The sequence below is a fragment of the Lichenostomus cassidix genome, chromosome 4 (genome assembly GCF_008360975.1).
Source record: "Lichenostomus cassidix isolate B80296 chromosome 4, HeHo_3.0, whole genome shotgun sequence".
In the NCBI taxonomy this organism is placed as follows: domain Eukaryota; kingdom Metazoa; phylum Chordata; class Aves; order Passeriformes; family Meliphagidae; genus Lichenostomus; species Lichenostomus cassidix.
The window spans coordinates 48,876,452-48,899,639 of NC_139484.1; the positions used below are offsets into that span (position 1 = coordinate 48,876,452).

General features: G+C 39.7%; 1 protein-coding gene and 1 long non-coding RNA gene across 2 annotated transcripts; one reads left to right on the forward strand and one right to left on the reverse strand.

The window, feature by feature from the left end:
* Nucleotides 1-117: 117 nt before the first annotated feature.
* KLB (klotho beta) lies at nucleotides 118-18,033 on the reverse strand. The gene is made up of 5 exons (XM_085059128.1): nucleotides 17,118-18,033; nucleotides 9,116-9,623; nucleotides 5,854-6,122; nucleotides 3,201-4,344; nucleotides 118-1,457 (listed from the first exon to the last, which is right to left on the reverse strand). The coding sequence occupies exons 1-5, from the start codon at nucleotides 17,853-17,855 to the stop codon at nucleotides 1,096-1,098; spliced, it is 3,021 nt and encodes a 1,006-aa protein (XP_084915254.1). The 5' UTR covers nucleotides 17,856-18,033; the 3' UTR covers nucleotides 118-1,095.
* Nucleotides 10,612-19,204, forward strand: LOC146438445 (uncharacterized). Its single transcript, XR_014851768.1, has 2 exons — nucleotides 10,612-11,455; nucleotides 13,232-19,204. It is a non-coding gene; the product is annotated as an uncharacterized LOC146438445 (long non-coding RNA).
* The last annotated feature ends 3,984 nt before the right edge of the window (nucleotides 19,205-23,188 follow it).

Here is a 23,188-nt window from a genome sequence, read left to right on the forward strand (position 1 = left end):
TCAAACCTCAGGCCTCAGACTTGAGATTGCAGAATCTGAAGTAGATTGAAAACAAAACTGAAATTGGAAGAACTAGATTTATAAGACCTCTTAAACTAAATACATAGATAGGAGCAGTAGTCTGAAATTATGGTTTATTTTTATTGGTCAGTTAAGAAAACAAAAGACTTGACCTCAGAGTTCCATCAGAGTGTATTGCCGAGTTTCACCAACAGTAAATTTTGTTACCTGGGCCTACAGGTAACTTTTTTCTTGGTTACTTGGTTATTTCTGTACAGTAGTAAAATCTACGTTGTCACTTGCTCCATTCAATTTTACATAAAGTTGAAGAAATACATAAAATACTGGGATAGTGCAGAAACATACTTCACAAGTTGCTGAATCACCCATGCATGCTAAGAAATTCCAAAAATTGCCCAAAGACCCACTTGAATGATGACAAATGCAATTCACAATTACATTCATCACTCTTGAGTGGATTAATAGTAAAAATTTTTATGGCTGCCACATTTTGGAGCTGAAAATTAGTGATTGTATATGATTTTTTCTTGTCTCCAGTTATATTTGCTTAAAACTACTTCACTCAATGTGTAAGAGATGTCTCTTGGTCAATAATGGACTTAACTTGGATCTCTTTTAGGGCTATCTTTAGAAGCTGGCCCAGGACATTTCATTCTTGGTGGTGTACTTTGTTGAAGGTTTGTGGGGTTTAATAACACTTTCTAAACCCTAACAGCTGCAGTTTCATGCTCAGCAACACTCATGAATATACATCACAAGACACATTGATAAAAAAGTGCGTATCAGTTCTCAAAAGTTAGTCCCTCTTTACAAGTCAAGCTGTTTAAAGGGTATTCCAAGGCACAGCAGAGTCATACTTTTTTTTAAATAGATGAATGTCTATGTACAGCAGGTGGATAAAAATCATTCCACCAGGAAACAAATGTCATAGCTCTTCCTGTGAATGTGATTTCAAATGGAATGCTTGGTGTGTGTGACTGGAGTGACTCAGTGCTTTTCCACAGTTGTCTGAGTGGCATTGTCCACTGTAGAATGCAGTGATGGATTTCACTGAAAGTGCGCCGGTGCCCTCTTTTAAAATGAGACACAGATGCGCTGGATACTTTTTGCCTTAAAACATTTCCTTCTTTTCCTTTTGTGAAAAAAAATAATAGCTAAAAACAAGATGAGGGTAGAGAAAAGGCAGCAGGCAAAGAATATTAACGGCTTCTTCTGAGAAATAAACAAGCAGAAGCTACACTGCTTTTCATGGCTAGAGGGGCCACAGACTGAGTAGTCAGCAGGAAAGCCATTGTTGCTTATCAGGGTATTGTAAAATTTTACTGAAGGCTTTTCTTTTGAATCTGAAGTGAAGAATCCAAATCTGGGCTTAGATTTTTCTTCAGTCAGCTTAAACGCATAGTAGCCTTTAATCTTGACTTTGTCAATGTAGTAGGCTGAGAAGGAAAAGAAACCAAAACAAAGTATTAGTAAAAACTTGTATGTTAAGTAAAACCTGCAAGCTCTCTAGCATGGAGTTCAAATTTCGACTTATCAATTAAAAATGTTTAATTGCATCATGAAGTATTTACTGCTTCTAATACTCAGTTGTCTCAAGTAGGAACAATGCCTCAGTGTTTCAAAAAATCCCTATAATTTGGGAACTTTCTGGACCTACCCTGTGAAAGCTGGATTTAGACAGGGTTGGAGCTGGGAGTTTGTTTTCCTGGGAAAAGCTGGATGCTGCTCTTAAATGAATCGAGCTGCAATGACTCAGGGAGCAGCTGCCCATCTGTGCCATGACAGCAGCTTTCCAAAATTCCTGCCCTGCTCCCAACTCAGCTGCTTGTCCCTGCAGCATGCATGGCTCCATGTTGCACTGCTGCACCCAAGTGCTGGGTGAAGATACTTAAAAACAGCAGGCCTTGGTGAATAAAAACAAGTCATGTGCAAGCAGTGAGCATAGTTGGGAATGTGACCCACATTAAGAACATGTAAACTGGGGGGATCTTTCTGTAAGTACTGTAAACTGTCATGCTCTCTGAAAATTAAAATGGGAATATTATGATAAAAGTGCCCTTCAAACAATGCTTTCATTTAATAACTCCCTTTAACAATGTTTTGTTCTTTTGTTTGCAGTATGAAATTAGTGTGGAAAATAAATTAGCAAATGCTTATTAGTCCTCTAGTGATTGAGAAAGAGCTAAGCACTGGAAAGAGAACACTTTGCTTCTTGGTTTCTAAAAGTAATCTGAAGCCAGGCTTAGCCTTGAGTGAGATTTGTCTCGTTTTTTTATTAACTCCTAGAGAGGAGAAACCAGGATACCTAGACTGTGTTTGATGGCAGATGTGTCAGAAAAGCTTTTAAACACCCCATGTCCTAATTAGGGATCTCTCTAATGCTCACCAGTAGGGAACAGTAAGGGCAGGGATCTGTTGCACATCTCATTTTGCCTGTATGGTTCAGGTACCAAGGCCTTTCTGGTAGCCTATGTCTCACTGCTTTTCTTAAATGATTGGTTGTAGGAAGAGGGAGGGGAGGGGTGAGGTCCCTGCAGCATTTCTCATACAATAAACTGTTGCTGAAGATCATTGCCTTGACTGTTTTCATCCTCTACCTCCATAACTCTTCCTACACTTCTCTAAAATGAAGAACTACGTTGCCATATATGCACAGCAGGAAACAGGTAGGGGAACAAGAACTGGACTTGGACTCTCCCTTCAAAAGCAGCTGGTGCTTCTGGTGTCTTGCTGTATTTCTTCTGTATGTCCCTCCAGGTATCTGTGGACTTGCTTGCACTTTCCTATCCAATGACTAGTTCAGCAAGCAAGTAAGGAGGCTCTTGCCTTTCTTTAGAGAGAAGAAATTTGAATTGTCTCTTGGGAGCAGTTGGGCTGCAGTGCCATCTCCTAATAACTTCTGAATAACTACTCTGCTGTATGTGCATGCCCAGAGAGCTTCTCAGGTGGTTTAAACTGTGAGCAGCTGTAGCTGCATTTTGTGCAAGGGGCTTGATGCCATTGCTTTGTGTCACAGCTGCCTTGAGTGACTGTGTATTCGGGGCCCTCAGGGGGCTCAGTGCTGATGGTTTCTGCATCTGAACCAGGGCTGCTTGCTCAGTCCAGGGCAAGTCTTAACAGCACCTGGGTCTGAGCCACGGAAATGGCACTGGGGAGCTTGACTCTGTCATATTACTCACCTTTTAAAACCTCTTGTACGTATTTTCCTAAGTAATAATTCCGAAGTTCATCATTGTCTAAGGACTGGTCATCTATTCCATTTGCTGTGATGTAAATGTCAATGTCACCGTAGGTTTTTTTAATCCACCTGAGAACTTTGCGCACTCCCCAAGGCACCACTGCCAGACGAGAAGGGGAGCTCAGGCAGGTGATATCCTGCAGAAATTGAATGTCACGATCAAATTCATACTGGCTCCCATTCTGAGGTTCGTGAATCACAAATCTGGTGGTGAAATGATTCAGTGCATAGAAGTCAGCTGTACCTTTGATTAGCTGCTTTTCCTCACTTGTGAAAGATGGCAACAAAGAGTATGAGAGGCCTTTTCTCTTTTTAAAGCTGATATATTCCCTCATAGTAGCTGGATAGTCCCCAGTCCTAAATATGGGATTGGCAAACCAGCCTATTTCAAACTGAAGAAACCTGTTGGCAGCTTTTGAATGAGATTCAGAGTAGGGGTTGGCAGGCTCAGCCCAGTCTGAATGCAGGGACAGGGACACTTTGCCATCCTGCGAGGATCTGTACTGCTTGTCGTATGTTCTCCAGGCCATGGCATGTGCTATTAATAAATTGTGTGCTGCCCGATAGGTGTCATTGCTGCTCCTGTTGTAGACATTGCTTAGCTGGTTAGGCTCGTTGATTGTAATCCAGAGTTTAACCAAATCACCAAGTTCCCTGAAACACAAAGCAGCGTAGTCTTGAAAAGCATAGGCAGTGGATTGGTTCAGCCATCCTCCTGTCTGCAGCAAAGGACCTGGCAGGCCCAGGTAGGCATGTGTTGGATAATACAAGGTGACCATGGATTGAACGTTGAGTTTCAGTGCTTCGCTAATCACACATCTGTAATACCTAAGCACTTGCCTGTTGACCACTGACAAATCTCCATTGGGTAAAATCAGTGACCAGTCAAGTGCAAATCTGTAATGGGTGACTTTCATTTTTTCCAGGAGGTCCAGTTGCTTTTTAATACTGACAAAATCTGTGCACTGTGCTGGTCGGGTTTTTAGCTTTACCCCTTCAACTTTGTGCAGAAGCCCATCTCCTGTGATGTTCCAGAGGTACAAGCTGGAATCACAGAACTGTGGTGAGGAAGCCACCAATTCTGCCTGTAAAAATAAAAATATATTACAATAGGTTTTAATTAAATGAATGCAATACTTGCTTATAGTCTGCATTTCTGCCAGTGTTTAGCTGTAGGATTAGTGCTGGATGTGCCCTGTTTAGACGCTCCAGGGGGAAGAGGATAACCAACTCACCTATATGGGCTTTGTGCTAGTGGTCATCTTATTTTTCAGTTTTTTCCCTATGAAAATCATTAAAATAGCACTCTTCTCTGTTTGATGACACAGAGGCATTTGCCCTGCCACCAGCCTACATTGACATATGTTTTCACACAGATAGATCTCCCTCTTCAAGTTCACTCTGGTCATGCAAACAGCAGTTCTCGGGCAGCTGCCAGCAGAGTGGTGCTTGAGAACAAGCACCAGGGGCTATATGAGGCAGGCACAGATTATTTTGGCACTGCTGCTGAGATCAACCTTGTGAAATGGAGGCATAGTAATCTGACACAAACAGCTTGTAGCATTTAGTTATGTCTTTTCTATCTCCTACTAATTAACAAGGTTCTGAGTAGCACATGATTTTTCTTCACATTCCAATTTTTAAAATGCTTTATGTAGGTTTCAAAGTTCAATATAAAAGTTTAAAAAATTAGTTTACTTTTTTAAAAAGAAAATGTACTTTTCTGTGCTGTATATTAACAAGATACATAGAAGCTTTATTTTTTTTCCTCTCTGGTTGTCAGTGAATAGGTTAAATGATGAGGTTTTGTTGTTGCTTTTTGAGGCTGATATTTATGGGACTGTCTTTCTGTGTGCAGTGACAAAAAGGATATCCCAACATTGGCCATATGTTCAGTTAGCTTATTTATTAAGTTTAAAGCAGAAATAAAAGAAAAATAAAGTGTAACTAGGTCCTGTAGGAACCAGTTTGGACAGAAGGTGGTATGATCTGTTTTCTGATGTGAGCTCAGATGGTAAAAACTCAAGGCTGGTTATCTTCACCTGTGCTATGTGTCTTTTTAAAGGACAGCTTCTTACATACTTGTCTAATTGGCACTTAGAGCCAGGCTCAGTCCTGGATTGTGTTTCTGCTTTGGACAAGACCTTGAGGCTGCCAGTAGCTCTGCTGCCAGCAGCGTAACCAGCTCGTCCCTGCCCTTTGTCACTCTCCCCATCAGGCCATCACAAGCATCCCTATGGCCACACTGCAAACTGGATTTGGAAACCCCTGGTTGAAAAATAACCCAGTAACAATTGGTTGGATCAACTTCTTGGCCTGAAATTTCCTCATCTGATCTGCCACACAGAGATGCATGCAGAGGGAAGGTGAGGGAGGGCTGGGCCTGGAAGGGCTCCTGCAGCAGTACCCAGCACTCTGTGACCAGCTCACCTGAAAATCTGGAAACACGTGAAACTGAACCAATGCAAATATGGCTTAACTTCAGTGTGCACTGAAATTCTTGAATGCAAGGTGCCATACATAGTCATTTGTTCACAAAGCTGAAGTTGCTGACCACTTTATTTCCAGTTATCCTCTTAATATTTTATGCTCACCTTGAGAACAGATTCAGTGATGCCCCAGGAGAAGTCACAGGAGAACTGAGCTTGCAAGTTTGGGGTAGAATCCTTTGGGAAGAAGCCATTTTCTCGTATGATTTGTTTATAATAAAGTGCAGATGATTTGGGAATCCTTTCCTTCTTTTTGCTTTTGAAATCTACATAAAATAATCCACGCCTGATGTTGTAAGCATGTTGCCATTCGAAGCCATCAAGGAGGGACCAGGCTGTGTAACCAAACACATCTATGTTGTCGTATTTAATAGCTGCATAAGAGAAGGTGACATCCATAAGTCTTACATTTAGTACTCTAAATATATAAGGGATATTTATGAGACAGGGCTATTTACTTTGAAAATCTTGAGTGTCTTCTCAACATTCATAGGGTTATTGACCCACTGTAATTCATTGCAAAACTATTATATATATCTTAGTCTTTATTTACTAATGTCACTAAATCCTTAAGAAATTAAATTACTGTAGGATGCTTTATTTCTGCTTTGAGCAAACAAGAAATATTACACCACATCCAGGTTTTAAGTTGCATTTGACAATTTGCCAGTAATATATACCAGTAAAATTAGAGAATCATGAGTATAAATAAGGGGAGCAACAGTTGATCTGGTCTGTGACTTTGTCATGAAGCTAAAACTTTCCACCTTTATCTGAAAGATGTCTGCAAGCTCAAATGTTTAGAAATGTCTATGCAGCTATTAATTGAAAAATTAATTTTGTTGGCATGGGACTGTTAATGACTTTAGAGAAGTCAGGTTGATAAACCCAGAGATTGATTTAGTTACAGAATGGGTGCTGATTTCTTCAGGCAATCTTAACATTCCCTCTTGCAAAGGAGTCTAGATATGATCTTTTACATATAATGTATGAGAAAGATAACAACACAACTGCCTTGTCAGATGTGGAACCTGATTTTTCAGGAAGGGCAGCAGAACCTGCAAAGCAGCTTCTCGGCAGACACCAACTAACCACAATATTTTTTACGCACGTAGGGCGCTTGCCAGCTGACAGCCTGGAAGAAAAAGTCCAAACTCCATGGTCAGTCATGTTTGCTGCCTGTTGCCAGCTTTAAGCTAGGAAATAGCACGGGATAATTCCTCATGTTAACCTCATAAGGGCAGGAATACCCACGGCAAAGCAGTGACCAATTAGGGTTGCTGAGGATTTTGATGCAGACAGGTGGACAAGCCCTATTTTTCCTGTGGTTCACCACACCAGTAAGCCAAGGAATAAAGATGAAGTACTCTGATTTAAAGCTGTATTCTCTCCCAACATCATTCTACCTCATTTTCTCAGGACATTTCATTGTGCATAATTCTGTATTTCCGCTGAACTTCCTTGCCCTAGTCACACCAGGCTACAACTTGTGCAGGAAGCAGTTTTGCACAGTGCATGTATTCATGCACTGTGCAAGGTAACAAGGTACCCAGCAGCATGGGCACAGTCCAACAGGATGTCTTCCTAATTGCCAGATGAAATCAGGAAGCCCAAGAGCTTGCAATGTCAGTATATGAGAAGCTGCTAGACAAGGTCAAAATACTGGAAAGGAGATGAGGAAATGTTACAAAGCAATACAATGGCATGTATTTTCAAAGAAAGCAACTTCTAAATATTAGGGAAACCATGGGAGAAAGTATGAAAATGTCTGAAAATACTCATTGCAAAATGCAAAGACAGAGAATGAGGTAGAGGGTAAAGAGATAAGCCAGAATGGCCTTGTGAATAAAATGAGTACTTGATGTCTGCAATGAGGAAGGTTGAACAAATGGGAGCAGACATCTAGGGACAGAGTGTGTGACAACCGAGAACATTTTTGTTTCTAGAAGCATACTGAATAGATAGGGGTAAGTTTAATTGCCAGAGCAAAAGATGCTGTGGTACTTGGGATGGTGCATGCTAAGAATTTGTGGCTGTTTAAATGGGTAGAGAAAAAAGTACTATTTAACAAATACTTTGTAGTAAAGAAAGTTAAAAGTTAGGCAGGTGATAGGGAGAGATCCAGTGGATCAGAGTGAGAGTATGCTTGTAGCATTGTCTGCAGGAAAAGTGAATGGAGAGGGCAGAACTGGGTGTTACAGTGCAGATGAGAAAAAACTCTGGAAAAACAAGGAGGAGGTGCAGGGCAGGAACAAGGGGCTGAAGGTAGGAAAGGTCAGGAGTTAACTAAGCTCCCTGTCACCAGTGGTAACAACCACAGAGGAAGACCTCAAGGCTTTTCTGCATCTACTGCAGGTGGAGCCTTGGAGTCCTGCAGGAGTAATAGTTTCAGTATGGACAGGGTATGGACAGGTACCTGTGCCACCAAGACACTGGTGTCAAAGGCACCCCTGCTTGGATTGCAACTGAAGTGAGTTTATTGCAATAGTCATGTTGCACATCACCTATTTTCATGACTCACAGGGCCACAAGTTACATACAGTGCAAATTGTACAGTACTCCCAAAACACACAGACACACAGAAGACACACAGACACACAGACACACACATGAGTATGGCTCCCTATGGCCTGTCACATACTGGGACAGCCTGTTGGGAGAATGGCTCTCAGAACCAGCAGCTCCCCCACTCCCAGCACCAACCCTACCAACTGGCTGAGGGTGAAAAGAAATACTGTATTTGCAGAGGCTTAAGATACTAATAGTGTTTATATTTCATACAAAATTAAATCTTTTGCCTTTAGAGAGAACCCCATGGACTGGTATTATGAAGGGCAATTCCAAAATTAAATCTGTGTTATTAAGACATATTGTCTCTGTTTGGCATGCAGTATTCCTGAAGAATGACTGCCCTTATCCTACTGATTTCCTTCATATATTTTACAGAGGAGCAGGACCCCAGCATGTCAATGACAGTCTTTGGTCACAGTCTTGTTGTTCTGCCATCAAGGTGTATACCCAGACAAAAGTGTCACAGTTGAGCTGCCAGCAATTAAAAGTGATATTCAATAGATTTGTTTTCACTAATTTCTGATTCAATTTTTTACTTATTTAGTTTTAAAATCCAATGCAAATGTTGGACTTCAGCTTTCTGGGACAGGGACTATGTGTTTTTTCTGTGTTTATACAACACCTAGCACCAGTAGACCCCAATCCATGACTTGTACTCATGCAGCATAAATAATTTATGATTAACTTTACTGCCATGTTATCTTTCTAAAAAAAAAAAGATTAAATTATTACAAAGCTAAATATCCAATAATCCAAAGTGCTCTTTGAATATCCAACAACTAATTTCTGTACAAACCTTGTAAAACCTTATTAATGAAGTTTTTCATCATGTAGATGGCTGTAGTGTCATCTGTTTTCACATGGCTGTCAGTGAACCAGCCATTCTCTGCAATCAAGATTCGAGGACTGTTGTATTCCAGTTTAATCCAGTTCAGTACTTCCCTCAAATTGAGTGACAAATTTTGTCCCATTTTTGGTAGAGTGTTTGGAGGTTTAAAGTTACTAGGACCAAAGGAAAATGCAAAGAAGTCAGCTGTTCCCTTTATGTAGTTTTTTTCATCTTCAGTAAAGCGTGGCAAAAACGAGAATTCATTTTTAAGTTCTTCTGGATAATCACCATCCCCATGGATAGGTTTAGCAAACCATCCGAGTACTCTCTCCATGGACTTCTGACATTTAGAAATGTCCAACTCATCTTCTGATTTGTTAGGTTCAATCCAGTGGGATCCCAATACTATGGACACCATTCCCTTCTGATGGGGTTGAAAGTGTTCTTTGTAGTTATGCCAAACTTTTGCATGAGCCTGGTGAGAGAAAAACAGCATTAAATTGTAGCCCTAATAAGTCTCTTTGTGTGTTGGCAGCTAGAGAGGCAAGTAGCTCCATCTGACTCTCTGCAGGCTTATATGGAAATACCAGTGAAGAGCTAAGGCACATGAATTAACCTGCACAGTTTAACAGGCAATCACTGTTAACCTGCAAGGTTCCTTGGGATGACAGCAATGCTCAGTAACTCATCAACTGCTCCTATGACATCTTAGAGCTGTGGCTTTTTGCCTTTTAATATATGTGTAAATTTCAGGAGAGGTCCCAGCAGGGATGTGAACAGCTGTTACACAGACAGTTTGGAACTACACAGCTTTAATGGGGGGTATTTGAGCTCTGTGATCTAGACAGTCCCATCTGAGTCCTACTCTGTCAAGCAGTGATTCCTGATACAGTTAAAATTTTGAACCATCTTTACAATTGTACCATAAATTATGCATCTCATATGATATTTCATTTGTCAGTGCTGACTCTGTGCTACTAACTGCTCTGTGCTATGAGGGTTGCCTGGACTTACTCTGATCAGACTACATCCACTCCATCCCTCTTCTTGGGATTTAGTTGTTTTAGTTTGCCTAGTCGTGAGCAAGTGTTCAAGTTTTGATAGCTGCACAATACCTAAAGGTAAAGACTTGGACAAAGGACCCAGCTGTGAAGTTGGAACCCAAACGTCAACTTTCATGGTTCCGAGTGAGAATTTTGTTCAGGATTTTAGTTAATTTCTTCTTTGAAATGGCCATAACACTGGATCACATCTTAATAGCACTTTCCTGATGATTATAATGTTTTAGAAAGCATAACGTTGTCACACATCGGAATTAGCTTCACGTCACATTGTTAATTACTTAAAGAAGGCAAATACAGCAAACAAAACTTAAACAAAACCAGAAATACAGGGAAGACTGAGGAACCACTAGCACTGTCAAATTCCTATAGGAAAACAGGACAGGTAGGGGGTCAGAGAAGGGTGACTCTGGATCACACTGTGAATCACATCAGGTGATCTGACACGGGAGGGGAGCTGACCTCTCCCAGCTGAACAGCTGTCAAATGACTCAGGGTTTACCTTATGCCTAAAGTGTGGCTTTATATTCTTAAGCTGGAATGAAAATAACTGTTTGCACCCAGAAAAACCATTAGAAGCATTGTGAAACACTGAGTGCTGAGTTAGACTGCCATCATTACGAAGCCAAACAGCACTGCTTACCTTTGAAAACAATTTCAGTTATTTTATCTAGAAACTCTCAGCCTTGACAGTTAAAAAAAAAAAACAACAAAGGACCTGATGACAGGTAGATATTTGTTTAAGGTAGGGAGGACCAAAGAATTACAGTTTGTGAAATTTTGTGTATCAGTTGTTTATGGTTTCTAAGGTCATGCTTGTAACATTTGGTCAAGGTCTGTCTTTGAAAATACTGATAAAGTGACACTAACCTTTGATATGTAGGTTCTGTAGCTGCAGAGGGAAGCCAGCAAAAATGGACTCATGAGGTAAATTGCAAGATACAGCTGAAGTACTATTAAACTGAATTCTTACCAACCTCATCAGAAAATTTAAGTGGCCAGTGCCATCTCCTCAGTTGCCCTCACCGTCCTCTCCTGACAGTCACTCCAGCATGGGGTGGCTGCTGGGGCCAGTCTTACTCTGTTCTCTGCCTCTAGGCATTTCTCACCTGGTTTCTATGCTTTTTCTCCAGACACAGGCCATGTATACCACTGTTGAACAAGAGGCATATGATTGCATTGGCTTAGCAAGAAAACCCCCACTGAAGTCAGCTGTGCAGCACAAGTACCATGACAGCAGCACCAGGTAAATCATAGCAATCTCACATTTCTAGGTGAAGTGGAGAAAGATGGCTTTGCCAAAAAATAAACTAATTAGAATGTGATATTGACACGTAAAAGCCAATCAGGGACAACTGGTATTCATATGCATCTTCAGGAGTTGATTAGAAGAAAATAGAGTTACTATTAAAAATACTGCCTATAGTAGAGAATACAGCCACAGATATAATTCTAGAGGAGCAGACCTCAAGTATAAATAGGTACATTCAATATAAGTCAAAATAGAATCCTCATATATAAATTTGTATGTATCACTGATGACTCAATTCTGAGGATTAACTCTTATTGAAAAAACTTGTCACTCTCTATAGTAAGGGTTTTACAGACACAGTAGACACTATAATTTGCTTGGCTATAATTCTGTTTTGAGTTGTTAATTATCTGTGAAGCAGTTTAACATTCTCAGATAGAAGGTGTTTGCTAAATGCGAACTATTGTTGATGGAATCAGCTGATTTATATAATTAATTTTGTAAGACCAGATATTGAAACAAACTTCACTTTAAAAGCTGTAGCTGGATATTTTCAGTAAATCTGGACTAATCTTTTTTCAGTTAGAGTTTAATCCCTAATCTTTCACTTTCTCTGTTAGAGCAAGGACAAATGTCAAGGCTAAGTACACAGTTAAAGCAGGATCAATATTGGGTATTTATTCTAGATACATATGACACATTAATTTCAGCATATTTTCCTGGTAACAATGTAGAAAATATTCCCTGGACTTGAAAGTCACAGAGAGTGCTATGTTCCTTAGTACTAACCCTGTAAAAAAGGCTAGAGCAGTCAACTTAACAAACTGAAGACAACAGTATTGTTCTTCCCTCTTCTTGTAATATTTTCATGCTCCTTCAAATTCTGACTCTGTAATTTATCATGCACATGCCCAAAGAGCTTTCAATAGAAAGACCAATACTTTCAAATTCTTAAGATATTTTAGTCAAGCAATTTTTCTGTGAACAGCAGTGTGTATACAAACGAATGTCAGGGGCATATGAAGTTATTTTAGTATGCTGGAAATCAGGAACATTTAGGAAAACTAGACTTGAAAAAATGCTAATAAAATATTTAGGCTTTTTGTTTAATTGTTTGGTGTTTAAACCATGAAGAGCTAGAATATAGAGGATGATGATGATGACGATGTTACACTTCAGAAGAAGGGCAGGGGTGTGTGGCTTATTTAGAGAATATGTTTCAGTTCAAGGCCCTTTTGGTCTGTGGTAAAGATGCTCCATAATCAGTAGAACTAAAGTAGGGCCAAGCCCTTTACTTTGCAAACTGAATCTCAATCCTTGTGAAGGATTGCCTACATCTCGAGATGCAGGCAACTATACTTCTAAGAGGGTGTTACGAAGGATGAGGCTTTACTATTAAATTTGCTGTATGCTGTCTTGTATTTGGATTGTGTTTTCTCTAGTGATTACCAAGAAGTCTAAGAAAGCTAACCTGAAAATAAATCATCCAAGTATGAATCAGTGCTCAGCTTTACATCATCACTGAAGTCTACTACTGTTAGAAAAACCTTCCAGCAAAGACATTTACAAGCATAGATGATTCCGGTGTCCTCCCTAGAGCTATACTTGGTGGAGACAGGTTTCCCTCCTCATAAGAAATACCAGTGCTGGTGTAGTTTCAACTTTGTACATCCTGAGGAAAGGAGTCCCCTTTGGGGGAAGAGAAGGAAGTGTCTGTCTGGACGTAGAGGCAATTACTCCCCATTCATAAAGCAGAAATTTGTTTTTCAGGAGAATGAATTATAGGACCTTCCTGGGGCACAGATCCCAAAGTCAGCAGTGTCCATGAAGAGATCCTGGCATAGTGAGATCTACCAAAGAGCTGGGAGTAAGGCAGCTGTGCACAGAGAAGAACCTGATCTGCAATGGATCTACATGGAGACACCAGGCTTGAAAGTGAATTTATTGCTTTTTCCAAGTATGTGATGAAGATGTTTCCTAGGGAGACCTCATTATCACATTTCTCTCCTGGGCTTTTCTGCCAGATGGAAAGGAGTGTGAATAATCTTTAACAGAAAAAAACCCACTCCTTTCTGCCTGTTATGCAGCAAAGGCAGAACTGCCTGGAGGGCACAGATACAGAGGAGGGAAAGAAGACAGGTTGGTCTGCAGCTTGTGATATTTGCAAACCTCAATCCAAGTATGAAAGAACATAACTAGATACAGAGAAAATGGTAATAATAAATCAGGTATACATCTCACATAAGCCCAGCCACAATGATTAATCTGCTTTGTATTTTTATGCTTCTTGTCAGGTTTATTTACTTACTAAATCAAAGAAATACATCTAATTTTTCTGTGTGCCATTTTTTTCTTCTCTGCCTCAGTAGGACAGCTGCCTCAGGAGCAAGACCAGTTTTTTTTTTAAATTTTCTTTGATATGTCTTTCAAATGTTGCATAGCAAGTTACATGTTATCATTAATTGTTTTCTGATGTTGCCTTTGCAAAGTGCAGTCTCCTTTAATGAAGAACAGAAATACACTTTTGATGGACACTCTCCATCTGGTATAAGACTCCACATGCGCCTTGTATTACTCATAATGACCATGCAATTGAAGACAGATTTACCTAAGTGAACACATTAGCAATTCATAATTAATAAGCATCGAAGTTTAGATTCCCTATTAATTTCTGTACAGGTAGTGTCAAGTCCTTTTGAAATTATCAGTAGCAATTATTACCCTATGTGTATGAATAGCATATATGGTAACATGCAAATAGGTTTTCAAAATTGAAATTTTTTAAAATTGAAATTTGAATTTTTTCTGGATTATTTTCCCAATGTGGATCTCCTAAGCAGGGGCTGGATGAAGACAGACCAACCCTGCTTTCATTGAAAAGCCTTAATAAGATCATTATCTACCTAGTTACCTACCTGCACTCATTCATGGAAGCAGATAATTTTTCAGTCAGTTCTAAAATGCATGAAGATGATCCTTGAGGTCCTCTTCCAACCTGGTATTCTATGAACTTTTCCTTATGCCAGGCAAACATTTGAGTTTTAATACATTGTATTGCTTTTGAAAGCAATAAAATTTATGGTTTAAAACTAAGAGAAATTTCTTCAGCCCTTTTCTAGGGACACAAAGATCTCCAGCAACTTTCCAATTGTTCTTACAATAAAATAATCCAAAGTCCAAAAAAGCAGAGGTTTATGGTTTGTTATATTGTTTTTGTGATTATATTAAACTTAGCTTCAGTTTATGGTTGATATATCACATAAAAGCACGCCTTTATATAAACAGTGATTAGTTCTGATAGCACCACAACTGGAACAATGCACAAGGAAATTAAACTAAAAGTAGGATTCATGCAAGAGCTTCATTTAATTTATCCAAAGATACTACAAAAAGGCTTGAGAATGATTTTCAACAAATTGCTGTGTAACAGTGTGGTGGCCAAATTAGCTTCTTTTCAGCATTACAGACCTGTTTTTCCTGCTCAGTATATTTAATGGGTGGAGCTGGTTTGTGCACAGGGTGGCACTGAGGACAGTGTCTGTCAACAGCCTGTCCAAAAATGAAGCCTTGACATGGACAAGAATGTGGCTCTTCCTAAAGCCAATGACATAAATGGCAATCTTTCCAAGAGCTTTTACAGGCTTTGCCTCACACTACCAAAACCTGACATTTTGGTTGGTCTTTTATTTTTTGGATAATGTTTTTGGTTTGCAATGAGAAATTAGAAGGTAGCCATAACACAATGTCTGAGAAACAGACCAGTATATAGCAGTCCTGAAATAAAAACCCATGTGAAATCTCTCTGAAGAGAGAATCTTTTAACTTTTCCTGATCCTCAATGGAGAGATATGTTACAATGCATGATTCCTGACTATGCATGAATATATTATATTAACACTGTATTGTCAACAATGCAAAATGAATTGAACATTTAGATTCACAAAAATCTTTGAGGAAGATTCTGGCTGGTTGACTTGAAACAATACCAGCTATGACTGCTGTGGAATTGCTGGCTTTCATTACAGTTTATTAAGAGGAAGAAATAATTATAGTTAAAGATAAGAAGAGTTGACTCATGTTGACTGGTACCTCAAGGGTTTCCATTCCATCTCTAACCCCAATCAGAAAACTCCAGTTCCTCAAATACATTACTACTACAAATTCGAGATTCTTCATGAATCTCAAATCTTCAGAAATTTTACAGTGGTACAGGAGAGAACTGCTAATATGCTAGGTAATATTCATTATAAGGGGCTGTAAGAAGGGTACCACAGGAAAATAATTTCTGCCCAAAGGTAAAAAAATAATAGTTAAAGGATTGTGTGCTGCTGAAAGTTTCCTTAACTCTTTCATCCAAATGATTTATTTTATACTCTAGAACTAGAAACAACTATTATATCAAGTCTGAGAGTTAAATAATATTGACCAAGAAAATTAGGTCAGTAATTTGTATATCAGACCCAGCTATGCTTGGCTTCCTGGTAAATGCAATTAATTCTTTGGCAGAGGTATTGCTCCCCGTGTGTGTTGGGATGCTTACATGGATTTTACAGAAAGTGCAGAGACTGCCTAGTTGGTACTCCATACTGGATTGTGACACTCAGAAATGAAGGCAAGGAATACTGCAAACTTATATGGTATCTTTCACACGTGTTATATGAAGTAGCACTTGAAAATAGAAAGAATGATTCAGCACCAGTTCTCTCTGAGATGCTTCACAAATCTTTATAGTTAAAATCATTCTTGTGCTAAGTCTGAAATCAGTTAGTGACTCAGGATGCTTGACAACTTTTCTGTGTGTGTAAAACTTCTATTGACTGCAGTGTGAATTTTTTGAAAAATGATATTCTGAAGGTTCAAAGCCAGAAGCAAATACAAGAATTCATCAGTTGCAGAATATTTTTAACTACTATGGCAATTAATTTTTCCCCATGCATACTTCTTTCTGTAAGACACACCCATTCAGATTCATTTGTTAATTACATGTAAAATATATGTAATCTTTGTGACAGTAAAGAATAGTCTGAGCAGGGGGAATTATACTGGCTGCAGAGACAGGATAGTGACCTGCTCTGTAATGTACTTTGAGCACTACAGATGCAAAAAATACTGTACATCATGGAAATAATTTGAAACTCTCAAGTACTGAAGGAGACACCTGTTTTCTTCCAAACCCAAGAAGTGCCAACCTTGATAGATTAGGAGCAAACATTTTGCAATATCATCTTACTAGAACTAATCATACTTACATGTACATACTCTATGGCTAGTAAAATTGATTCAGTATGCAAATACAAATGGATTTCCTTTTACACCAATAGAACAGTCATTTCAGTATGGCCAAATCAATGGTGAAATCCATCTGTTTAGCTGAATGTAAAGAATAAAGAATGCTCTTTAATAGCCAGAGTTTGTATGTAGAAGCTAATTAAATAAAATAATAAACAAGCACTTTAAAACAATTACTGAGACAGCTGTTGTGATGAGCAATAGGATTAAAGTGACGATTAACAGAAAGACTGCCTTTGCAAAAGGCTATTTCTTGGTGCTTTCACAGTTGGTGATTTTTTTAAAGAACATTGATCACAGGACCAATTCCTCCCATTATTTCCCACAGCAGTACAAGATCAGTTTGTAAAATCTTACTATACTGTACCTTGATCAAATTGTGTCCTACTGAGTAGACAGTTGTTATTTTCCCTCTCTCTCCTGGAGCATGAATACCTGTGCCATACCCATGCCAAGCAATTAAATATGGATTGTGGATTGTAATCCAATACTTAACACGATCCCCAAAGGTCTGGAAGCAAAAGGTGGCATAGTCATTGAAGATATCAATTATGGATTCATTTTTCCATCCCCCGTATTTCTCTTGCAGCATCAAGGGCAGGTCCCAGTGATACAGGGTAACCACGGGGTCAATGTTTCTGTATAGCAGAGAGTCAATAAGGGTGTTGTAATACTGAAGTCCTTTTTCATTGGGAACTGCCACCATTCCAGTGGGGAAAAGCCTTGACCATGAAATTGAAAACTGGTAAAAAGTAACTCCCAAAAAATCCAGAGCAGCCAAATCTTTGTCCAACAAGATGTAACTGTCACTGGAGGTGCCTGTGCTGTCAGCATCCCTGAACTCCGAGTGGGTGAAGCGGTCCCAGATGGAGGAGCCTTTCCCGTCCTTCCTCCAGCTGCCTTCCACCTGGAAAGCTCCCGTCCCTACACCCCAGAGAAACTCTTTGGGGAAAGTGTCATATAAAAACATCTGTGTTTCACTCACAGGGCTGAAGTGGGTGTCCTTTTTCCACACAGATCTTCCCTCTCCAGCAAGCCCAGTAACTATCCTTATGAAAACTAATGTCCAAACAGCAACAATTTTCTCCAGGCGTTGGCCACACATTATAGTGCCAGTGTTAAAAATCAGATTTCTTGTACTGATGCTGAAAAAATTCCATTCTTTTGCTGGAGTTCACGCCGTGCAGACCGTCTTCACTTGCCACAAACTGCTGGAGTGTCTTATCAAAGCTTCGCTAAAAGCTTGTGATCGTAAGAGCTCTGTCAATGATTAGCCTGAACTGTGAGATGTAGAACGGGTCAGAGAACGGTGTAATTTATAGGGAGGTGGCCTCTGTATGGCCACTGAGACACCTACTTGGCTTCTTACTGCAGGCTGCCTGAACAATAGAAATGCTAGGAACTAATTTATCATTATTTAAAGCTCAGTCATTCAGGTGGGAGAATACAGGGTCTTTCTACATTTCTCTAAATATAGAGAATATTTCTTAGACAAAGGGTCTAAGAAGCCATCACCTCCTTTATTCCTTGTGGAGCTGTGTTTCAAGGAAACCTTAATACAATTTACACAACATAATCACCAATGTAAAGTAGATTTAACCTATCTGTGTAATTGGATGGCTGGAAGAGCTGTGCATGATTCCTCAGTCCTACCCTGCTCAACCAACCTACTTCTGCTGAAAAATTCTCTCTGGACTTGTGGGAAATTTTGTTGTGAACAGGAGATATACACACATCCCACTAACTATATAAGAAAACAAAGCAAGTCACTATTTCTTTCAAACACATGCAACTATTTTTCTATCCGATATAAAAGTCTGCTGTACAGCACTACATACAGCAGCAGTACAAAATCAACAGAGGACCATTGCAGTTCTTACATAATTTTCCAGGAGTTCTTCAAATAAACACAATTAGCAAAGATAATTAGCCCTGAAAGATGCTATTTCAGTATTGGTTAATTCATATACACAACTGGGTCATCAGTACAGCAAATATTTATAGAGCAATTTCGCAGTGTAATTTAATCTTTTAACATATTTAGCAACATTATGTATGTTGAGATATAGTCAATTAACTCAATAGAGTAAGACTGATGCCTGCCATTTTTGTTTTTCCTGAGGTACAGTAATATAAAACGTGTCCATACAGTAATAGAAACTGTGTGTCCACAGTTGCTGAAGAGCCTTGAGGGACAGCATAGAAGTGTGAAGTAACTTTGCATGCAAGAAAGATAAGCACTGAAATCTGAACATGGGAACAATTTATCACCTGAGCAGAGCATTCTGCTTGGATGAATTAGCCCTGCTACCATGTAGGACATGAAAGTCCAGATGCACTGCTGGGCAGTGCTGCTTCACTGCTCCTGCTCCCTGTGAGAGCATGTTTGCAGCACTGCATAATGCCATGGAGACTTACCTTTATTTATCAATAAAGCTGATTACTCTATACAAATGGAATACAATTCATTTATTTTTAGGATAAACAACAAAATGTCCATGTTTGTAAGCACTTCTCTGCAGTGCCTTTACAAGAAACATCTTCACCACAGATGAAGACAAAAGCTCCCACTGACATCTTCTGCACTGCAGGTCCCCGCTGGTGGGGTAGCCATGCATCTAGCATAAGTGTCTCCCATATAACAAACCCAGGACTCCCTCAGCTACCTGAAGTAACTGATCTACACTTCTCAGCCAAGATCCTACCACACACAGGCAGCTTGGGAACAAGAGGAGCAGACAGGGACTGTACCAAGTTTAAAGTACATACTGACATGTTCCTTTTTCGTTCTGTGGAATGGCATTTAAAATGCTGTTTGATAGTTATTGCATCAACATCGTCCTTCTATTTTGACATTTAAAAGCACTGATTGTATGTATCCTACTTAATGAAAGAAAACCCAAATACAAGTCATTATCAATGCCACTACACTTCTAAAGCAGCTAGTTACCACGATTACCAGATGTTTTAGCTCCAAATACGCACAACAGCTTTGTAACACCATGGCAATCTGGTGGCAAGGTAAAGACAACAGGCTTCTCCCCACTAAATATGGCAGAGCAGTACCACTGGCAGGTGGATGCAGACAGTGTGTTGCACCTGCCTGAGATTTGTAAGGTGCAGCAGAGACTGGTGCTCCCAAATGCTTGGTCTATACAAGGTTATGAACTGTTTTTCTTTCGTTATTATTGTCATGACTGGGAGCATGCTATAATCAAGGTTTGAAAGTGTTTCAATGTTTCAAGTCCCTGTGAATCCAGTTTCTTACTGCTTGGTCATATCTGTTTGGGCTGTAATTTAACTTCTTGAAGTTAAAGAGGAAGCAGTTTAACTGATGAGAATCATGGAGTGATTCCTTGCATTGGGAAGGATTTCAGTACCTGAGCAAAGACTTGGGGAAAGGAAATACCATGACTGTCATTAACCTGGAAAGCAATCAGCACAGAAAAATGAGATGTGATCAGGGGCTGTTGGGAAGTGAGGGTGTGAAAGGAGAGTCAGAGACTGAATGATTCCACTGGCTCAAGTGGCAGAGTCGGGACAGGCTCCAGCCCTGATGCTGTATGAGAACATCGGTATGATGCTGCACTGAGGGATTTCCTGCCTCTGTCCATCCGCACTTCATCACTCTGGTTTCAGAATGAATCAAGGCTGGGAGAAGCTCAGATCTCCAGTGCTCTTGCTGATTCAGATTCACTAGTTAGGAAGCCTAATGATTATTCAGTTCAATTCTTAACTGCCAGTTTTCCTTTTCTTCTTTGCCAAGGCATGATATTCAAATGAAGAAAATGACTTTTTACTTGACCACTGAATACGTACTCTCCTTGTTTTGGGGTTTGGGTTGAAAATCTGGGGTTTGATCTAAAGAAATGCTGAACACATTAGTCGAAAGGGTAGAGTTTTGGATGCTAGACTAAGTATCTGAGTTGACACATACATTCTGCCTAGATATGCAAACGAAGAAAAAGACCTAAAGACAAAGTTCACTCAGAAAAAGTGTAATGTTTACATAAACATCAGCTGCTCAGATCTACTAGTGTTGGGTGCTCAAAAAAGCCCAGCTTATGTAATTGCCCACAACAGCGTCATGCAAATCCCTTATCTTTACCTTATACAGCAAAAACTGTTTGAGATGGGATCAAGTCTTTTCTAAAGACACATAATTGTGATGGATACTATAGAAAGCCCAATGTAAATAGAAACTGCACCACAGGTTTACGAAGAATTTTTGGAATTTTTCATCTGTAACAAAATGCTAATTCCTACTTCTACAATGCCAGAATGAATTTATTTTCTTTACTAGAGACTCTAGTTAGAAAAATATTCTTCATGGGATTCTTCCAAAATAGAGACTACAATCTAGTAAATTAGTATTTTAATGTCCATTAGTACTACAAAAGAATCAGAATTTAACTTGAACTTTCAATGAAAAGGTTGGTTTCAGTTCCAAAATGGTATCAACATAGCAATATACAAAAAAGTGAAAATAAAATAGACAAGCTATTAACAAGAAAACAGACTGTTTTTAATTTCTCAATAGAAGAAAATGCAATTTTCATATTAAGTACCTCCTCTCTCATTAAGCAAGACAGAGCCTTCACTAATAATAACAACAGTAGGACTGAGTTTATTAGACAGGCAAAAAGCCTAAGTTAATATCTCACTTTTTAAAATGTATTTTGGGAAAAAAAACCCATATAAAAAGCAAAATAATCTGTGAATTACAGAAGGACAGAAGACAACCCAAATTTTTAAAAAATTGTCGTAGTTGTAAACAGAGTGGTGAAATTGAATGTACTTTATCTACTTTTTAAAAAGCTGTAATTTTAGTTGGGCAATGGGCCTTTAAAACACGACCCATGATCAATTATAGACTCAAAAGAGATTTTGCCTTGATTTTATCTTGCAAAGCAAGCATTGTCATAATACAATGAGTACTCAGTTTGGTTAACTGTGGTGGAGCAAGGTTTTTCCTACTTCCACTGGTTTAACAGGCACGCACTTAGGAACAGAGGCACCCTGTCTCCCCACCATATCCTGGAGTGAATCATACACATTCCAGGCATCCAGTCCGATGTCTCCATAAAGGGTTAACCTCTCACCTTCCAAGAAACATGAAGATGTTACAAACCCACAAGCAGATACTGCTCTGCTGGATGTTACTCTAGGTAGCTTTATCAACTACAAATAGAGATAAGCACCTGCAATAACTCTTAGCATTATTTGAACAGTTTGGCGCTTACAAATGTCAGCCATTTTAACTGATCTTCAGTTTTGGTATCAGGAATATGCACAGCTTTAAAGGTTACATAACGAGAATTAAATATGTAAATACAAACTTATCACTGGAGATGTTTTTCTAAAGCAGTATCAGTTTTGTTTGCATAGCCATTATGTTGAGTGCATATGGAATAAGTTGCAAAACAGGCCAAAAAGCACAGCCTGTGCTGTGGGTCTGTGTTTACTTGCTCACTCTGCCATGCGTTCCTTTTGCAGAAATCCAAATTCACAAGCCATGCTAATGATGAAAATACCCAAGTCCACCTAACCATGTATGTTTATAAAAGAACAGTAGCAATTTCTGTATGAACAAGAACTTACAATTACTTAAAGTCCAGCTTCAATAATTAAACAGGAACGGTAATATGCATCAATAAGAGATTTTTGGAATTTGACCATGGAACCAAGCAGAGTGAATAGAGGGAGCACAAGTGATGGCATTAGGAATTGCAGTATGGTACAAGTACAAATTGAGCTTGTACTCTTTGGTTGGTTTTTCTTTTTGATGAGTAGTCTCCTAAATCAATCACAATTATTTGCAACATCACTAATTCAGTTTGCCTTCCCCATTCTTCTCCAACAATAATTAACAACTCAGAAGGCTGGCAGAATCTAAACATTAGACAAATAATATTTGAGAGTGGAGTCATTTTTACTTGGCTTGACCAAGTTCATTCCCTTCCAGTGCTCAGGAAGGTGGGGGGGGGGGGAAGGGGAAAACAGACAAGATTTCATTAGAAATTAATTTAAAAATTAAACAGTCAGAGGGTCAAGACACCGTTAATTGCCCGGTTCCTCTTGGACTCCTCAGACTGCGAGCTCTGCCCAGCCTTAAGGCACGGGGAAAACACCCTTGGAGGAATCAGAGCGCGACGCTCCCCGCCCAGCCAGGAAGGGACCATGCCATGTTTGTGACCAGCAAATGCCGTCCAGCGCGGCGCTGACCCGGGCCTGGCTGCCCGCCCACTGTGGGCGCTTCGTTTGCCCAGCGCCCTGGACAGAGACGCAGCTGCTGGAGGCCTGGCGCTGCGCTGCGCTCTCGCCGTTTGCAAGCAGCGGCTCAGCCCGGCGGCGCTGCCCGAGCACAGCGGCTCAGCCCGGCGGCGCTGCCCGAGCACAGCGGCTCCATGCCGAGCGGCTGCGGCAGCGCTCCCGTTA